At 39.0% G+C, this 7,353-nt stretch overlaps 1 protein-coding gene across 1 annotated transcript; it reads left to right on the top strand.

Moving 5' to 3' along the window:
• Window positions 1-3,893: 3,893 nt before the first annotated feature.
• EMWEY_00047780 (hypothetical protein) lies at window positions 3,894-4,358 on the top strand (the record flags this gene model as incomplete). Its single annotated transcript, XM_013479303.1, has 1 exon — window positions 3,894-4,358. The coding sequence occupies one exon, from the start codon at window positions 3,894-3,896 to the stop codon at window positions 4,356-4,358; it is 465 nt and encodes a 154-aa protein (XP_013334757.1).
• Between the last annotated feature and the right edge of the window lie 2,995 nt (window positions 4,359-7,353).

Genomic DNA, 7,353 nt, shown 5'->3' with positions numbered 1-7,353 from the left:
TATATATATATATATATATATATATATATATATATATGCCCGCTATAGCCCTGCTGCTGCTGCTGCTGATGCTGATGCTGCTGGTGGAGGTGCAGCAGCAGCAACAGCAGCAGGTGCTGATCCTGCTGCTGATGGAGAGTGTTGTGTACTGGTTTGTTTCTCGGGAACAATGCTCAGTCTTTGGGGCTGCATGCAAATAAGCCTAAAGATAGCCAATTCTCCTCTGCAGTACAACAGCAACAGCAACAGCAGCAGCAGCTGCTGCAGCGGCTGTTCCTACTGTTCCTGTTCCTGTTGCTGTTGCAGCAGCTGCTGCAGGTGTCTCCTTAAGGAGACAGGAGTGCTGAGGCGAGAGGCTGTATTGTCCCCTATTGGTGGTTATATTAACACCATTGGCTGCGGTGTATAGGCAGCTCTAAATGCCTCGGGTGTATAGGCAGCAAGGCAGCTGCTGCGGTGTATAGATACCAAGGCAGCTGCTGTGGTCTATAGGCAGCAAGGCAGCTGCTGCGGTGTATGGGCAGTTATACAGGCCTCTGGTGTACAGGCAGCAGGAGAGCTGCGCTGTGGTGTATAGGGAGATAACGTGTTGCTGCTGCGGTGTATAAGGAGACAAAGTGCTGCTGCAGTGTATAGTCAGCAAGGCAGCTGCTGCGGTGTACAGGCAGCTAATTGGCTGTTCGGGTGTATATGCAGCAAAAGAGGCTATTGGAGTGTATAGGCAGCTAAGAAGGGGCGTTTGCGGTGTATAGGCAGCTAAGAAGAGGCCATTGGGGTGTATAGGCAGCTAAGAGGCCTTTTGCGGTGTATAGGGAGCTAAGAGACTGTTGCGGTGTATAGGGAGATAGATGGCTGTTGCGGTGTATAGGGAGCTAAATGACGGTTATATTATTGGGGTGTATAGGGAGCTAAATACAACTTGTTGGGGTGTATATGCAGCTAATGTTGTGTTATTATTAGGGTGTGTAGGCAGCTAATGTGTTATTATTGGGGTGTATAGGCAGCTAAATGGCAGTATATTGGGGTGTATATGCAGCTATTATGTTATTATTGGGGTGTATATGCAACTAAATTGTATAAATAAAAATGTGTATACTGTACTATATATACGTACATATATTTATTTATTTATTTATTTATATTTATTTATTTATTTATCTATTTATATTTATTTATTTATTTATTTATTTATTTATTTATTTGTATAGGGCTTACGAATTCCTTAGTGACCCTAAGAAGAAGGAATTCTATGATAAGACAGGACTGTCTCCTGACGACGCTGCTGCTGCTGCTGCTGCTGGTGCAGCAGAAGGACAAGGTATATATATATTACTGTCTCCTTTTTATTTGTCTCCTTTTTATTGTCTCCTTTTTGTGTCTCCTTTTTGTGTCTCCTTTTTTTGTCTCCTTTTGTGTCTCTCTGCATCCCAATAAGTACAATTACTGTCCCCTTGCTGCTGTCGCCTCTACTACTACTATTATTAATACAACTGCTGCTGCTGCTGCTGCTGCTGCTGCTGTTGCTGCTGCAGTATATAGTGTCTCCTTTTTGTGTCTCCTTGTTGTGTCTCCTTAGGCCCTTTTGGTGGTGTAGGGTTCGATCCATCAATCCTATTTACAGATTTTGCGGAGATGTTTGCATCTATGGCGGGTGCAAGCAGCAGCAGCAGCAGCAGCAGCAGCAGCAGCAGCAGCAGCAATCGTGCTGCAGGAGGAGACACTTTTTCCTCTATATTTGGTCGTGGCCCTGCTGCTGCTGCTAGGGGAGAAGACATACAAACAGAATTAAATCTTGAACTATTAGAGGCTATTAAAGGATGCGAGAAGGTACACCAGCAGCAGCAGCAGCAGCAGCAGCAGCAGCAGCAGTTGTATTAATACTAGTAGTAGTAGTAGTAGCAGTATGCATGCATGTGTATTATCTCCCTACATACATAAGAAAATAAATAAATAAAATAAATAAATAAATAAAATAAAAATAAATAAATAAAATAATTAAAATAAATAAATAAATATATTATTTATTGTTATATGTATATGTGTATGTATACAGACCCTTCGTTATACAGCAAAAGAAAGTTGTGATGCATGCAAAGGTTGGGGCTGCACAACAGGAAATAAAAAAGGAATAAAAAAATGTTTTCTTTGTTTAGGTCATGGTATACAAAGGATAGAAAGAGGACCTATTGTATTAGGTGTACCATGTAAACAGTGTACAGGTACTGGATATATTATTGCTGATCCTTGCAAGTAAGTATATATATATATATTTATTTATTTATTTATTTATTTATTCTTTTTTTTACGTTTTTTTTCCTGTATTTATATGTATATGTATATGTATATGAATATGTATACGTATACACAGTATACAAAAGGAAGAGGATTTACCTAATTAATTAATTAATTAATTAATTAATTAATTAATTAATTAATTAATTAGGTAATTAAATAAATTAATTATTTATTTATTCTTTTTTTTTTCTTTTTTTTTTGCTGCTGCAGGGCATGCAGAGGTTCGGGTGTACGCATGCAGCCCCGTGCTGTTAATATTGATGTACCTAGAGGTAATTCTCTTCTTTTTTTTTATTAATTAATTAATTAATTAATTAATAATAAATAATTAATAATTAATAATTAATAACTAATAAATTTATATTTATATTTATGTTTATATGTTAGTATTTGTATTTATACTTATACAACTCTTGCTGCTGCTGCTGCTGCTGCTGCTGCTGTTGCTGTTGCTGCTGCTGCTGCTGCTGCAGGTGTTCGTCATGGCATGCAAATGCGTGTACCTAATCAAGGACATGCAGGAGAAAGAGGAGGAAAGAACGGGCATCTATTTGTTAGCGTAAGCCGTGCTGCTGCTGTTGCTGCTGCTGCTGTTGCTGCTGCTGCTACTGCTGCTGCTTTGGTTGTTGTGCTGCTGTTGCTGCAGTTTGCTGTTGTTTGTGGTATATTTGCTGCTGCTGTCTCCTCCTGGTGTCTCCTTTTTTGCTGCTACTGTCTCCCTTTTTTTTTTTATTATGTATTTATTATTTATTTATTTATTTATTTATTTATTTATTTATTTATTTATTTATTTATAGATAAATATAAAGCCCCATCCTGTCTTCCGTTGGATAGAAGATGATATACATGTAGATGTCCCTCTTTCTGTTAAACAGGTAACTTATTTATCTGCCAGCCCCAAAATGCATGCATGCATGCATGCATGCATGCATGCAATTATACATGCAATATTAATTAAATAATTAATAATTAACAGTATAAAATATTACTACTAAGTATATATAATAATATAACATATTTAATATAAATGTATATATGTATATATGTATATATGTACGTATATGTATACGAATTTCGTAAATATATATGTATATGTATATGTATATGTATATGTATATGTATATGTACGTACGTACGTATGTATATGTATATGTATATGCAGTGTCTCCTTGGAGGGAGAATAGAGGTCCCCTCCTTGGAGGGTTTAATAGATTTATTTATTTCTCCTTGTACCTCCCCATCAACAATAAAAGTATTAAAAGGAAAAGGGCCCCCGCGCATGCAGCAGCAAACTGCAGCAGGAGATCTTGTTGTACATTTCCATCTTAAGGTAAGAACAGCAGCAGCAGCAGCAGCAGCAGCAGCAGCAGCAGCAGCAACAGTAGCAGCAGCAGTAGTTGGTGGTGGTGGTTTAGCAGCAGCAGCAGTTCGTGTTGCTGCAGCAGTAGATGGTGCATGCTGTGTGTGTGTATATATATATGTACTAGTTGTGTATTGCATGCATGCATGCATGCATATGCGTATATATTTACTCCTGTGCATGCATACACACATACATACATGCATGCATGCATGCATGCATGCGTTTGCTGCTGCAGATGCCTAGCACGTTAACAGCGCAGCAAATGCGTCTTATAGAAGAATTTGATAAGATAGAGACACAGCAGCGGGAAGCAGCAGCAGCAAGACGTCGTGCTGCTGCTGCTGCAGCAACAGCAGCAGCAGCACAAGAAGCTGCTGCAGCAGCACAGGCTGCTGCTACACAAGCAGCAGCAAAACAGAAAAAGACAGAGAGCTGTTCTAAGACCAAAACAGCAGCAGCTGCTGCTGCAGCAACAGCAGCAGCAACAGCAGCAGCAGCAGCAGCAGGTGCAGCTAAGACAGCTTCTCCACCGCCACCACCACCGCCTCCTCCCCCTCCTCCTCCCCCTCCTCCTCCTCCATCTGCTGCTGCTGCTGCTCCTCCTCCTCCTGCTGCTGATGATGATGATGATGAACCAGCAGCAGCAGCAGCAAAAGGAAGCAGTGCACAGAGCAACGCAGCAAACCCCGCGGAGGCATAAACTTGAGGTGTACAGACAGCTATACATACATGCATGCATGCATGCATGCATGCATGCAGCAGCCTTGCCAGCCCCAGCCCCATGACCGCAGCGAGTTGAGGCTATAATTGTATGCATGTACAAAGCAGTAATTATTTACCACTAAATAAATGAAGAAAAAGAACAAAAAATAAATAAATAAATAAATAAATAAATAAATAAATAAATAAACAAAAAAATATAATTCTTTTTAAGTATAAAATAAATCAATAAATTAAAGTCTGTACTTGCAACCATTCACCGATACCAATGCATGCATGCATGCATGCATGCATGCATACATACAGCGCATGCATGCATGCATGCATACAGCCTTACAGCGCATGCATGCTCGCATGCATGCACACATACATCCCGCGCATGCATACATGCATGCATGCATCCATACAGCCCATGCATGCATGCATGCATGCATGCATGCATGCATCTATCCATACAGCCCGTGCATGCATGCATGCATGCATTTTTGGGGCTGGTATGTGTATACGGTTGTTTATTCCTTTGACCTTTTTTGTGTTTCGTCTTTTAACTATTTATTTATTATTTATTTTGTTTATTAATATTGTGGTGTATATACACCCCAATTATTAATATATATATACCCTTTTTGCTGCCTATACACCTGAATTATATATATAATTATATTTAGCTATATAATTATATATGTATATATCTTTATGCTGCCTATACACCTGAATTCTTAGTATTAGATATATTTATTTGCTGCCTATACACCTGAATAATTAGTACTGCATGCAGCTATATATATTATATGCTGCCTATACACCTGAATAATAGTATAAGGAGGAGACAATTATTGTCTCCTTGTTTCTGCATGCAAAACACAAAAATTAAGGAGACAATTGTCTCCTCTAGTTGCATGCAAAAAGTTGTCTACTTATTTTGGGGCTGCATGCGCTGCTGTGGGGCCCCAGTACACCCCATTTGCTGCAGCCTGTGCAGCAGCAGCAGCAGCAGCAGCAGCAGCAGCAGCAGCAAGTGGATTAATTGTCTGCTGCTTTTCTATAACAGCAAACACTAAAACAAAAACAGCAGCAGCAGCAGCAGTTGTTGCTCCTGCTGCTGCTGCTGCTGCTGCTGTTGCTGTTGCTGCTGCTGCTGCAGCAATTTAAATTTTAAGGAATTTGTGGCTGAAATATTTCGTGGGGTCGCTGTGATGGTATTGCTGCTTGCTGCTGCTGCTGCAGTTGCTGCTGCTGCATTTGCTGCTGCTGCTGCTGCATTTGCTGCTGCATTTGCTGCTGCTGTACCTGTATATATTGCTGCTGTACCTGCATATGCTGCTGCTGTAGCTGCGGTTGTTGTTGTTGCTGCAGTAACTGCGGTTGCTGCTGCTGCTGTTGTTGTAACTGCTGTTGCTGCTGTACCTGCTGCTGTACCTGCTGCTGCTGCTGCTGCTGCTGCTGCTGCTGCTGCTGCTGCTGCTGCTGCTCAGGTAGCTGCAGCTTATGCAGAGGAGGAAGAGGTTTATCTAAATATTGCCATCGTAATACATGAAGGATTGATGATTCATAAGACTAAGAAAAAAAAAAAGAGACAAATAAATAAATAAATAAATAAATAAATAAATAAATAAATAAATAAATAAGAGGAGACACAGTAGCACAATAATCAGCAGCAGCAGCAGCAGCAGCAGTTCCTTACCCCTAATGGATATAATACTCCCCTTAATGTATTATTTTGTATAAATTGGGGTGTATATACACATACTTGTACCCAATAAACAGCAGCACCATCAGCAGCAGCAGCAGCAGCAGCAGCAGCAGGAGGAGCAGCAGGAGCAGGAGCAAGAGCAGGAGGAGGAGGAGGAGGAGGAGGAGGAAGAGGACGTACCCCTAATGCATATAATACTCCCCTTAATGCATTATTTTGTATAAGATGGGGTGTATATACACAATCTTGTATCCAATCATAAGGATCTATATTATCATCTAATGCATGCAATAAACCTCCGCATATTAATACATCTTTTATTATATTATAAGAGGAAGAGGAAGAGGAGGAAGAGGAGGAAGGAGGAGGGGGAGGGGGAAGGGAGGACAGGGAGGAAGAAGGAACACCAAGGATAGAGGGAGCGGAAGAAGAAGAGGGGGCAGGAAGGGAGGGAGGAGTTACGTGCTGCTGTAAACGGGCTAAGACACGTTCATAACGAATCCTGCAGCAGCAGCAGCAGCAGCAGCAGCAGCAGCAGCAGGAACAGCAGCAGCAGCAGGAACAGCAGCAGCAAGAGTATGAGTATGAGCAGCAGGGAATAAATACATCAAAATAAACAGCAGCAGCACCACTACCACCCCCAACAGCAACAGCAGCAGCAACAGCAGCAACAGCAGCAGCAGCAGCAACAGCAGCAGCAGCAGCAAAAAAACATACAATATTCTTCCTAATTTTTTTGCTGCTGTTGCCTCGGGTGTATTCACAATAATACGATCATCTTCTAACATTAATGTCATCTTTGTAAGAAGACGAATACCTATATCAATAAATAAATAAATAAATAAATAAATAAATAAATAAATAAATAAATAAATAAATAAATAAATATATTTATTTTTATTCGCTTTTTATTCATGTATTTTATTTATTTATTTATCTATTTATTTATTTTATTTATTTATTTATTTATTTATTTTATTTATTTATTTATTTATTTATATAAAATATAAAAAGGAGACAAAATAATTATTATTTAGATGGGGATATAACACTATTTATTTATTTATTTATTTATTTATTTATTTATTTATTTTATTTACTTATTTATTTTATTTATTTATTTATTTTATTTATTTATTTATTTATTTGTTTATTTATTTATTTGTTTATTTATTTAGTTAGTTATTATCCTAGTAATTATAAATAAAAGAAAAAGGAGACAAAAAAGGAGACAAAAAAGGAGACAAAAAAGGAGACAAAAAAGGAGACAAAAAAGGAGACA

The sequence above is a fragment of the Eimeria maxima genome, genomic scaffold (assembly GCF_000499605.1).
Source record: "Eimeria maxima Weybridge genomic scaffold, Emw_scaff1048, whole genome shotgun sequence".
Lineage (NCBI taxonomy): Eukaryota > Apicomplexa > Conoidasida > Eucoccidiorida > Eimeriidae > Eimeria > Eimeria maxima.
Note: the sequence above shows the minus strand (reverse complement) of the source record. Positions and strands in the feature narration are given on the sequence as shown.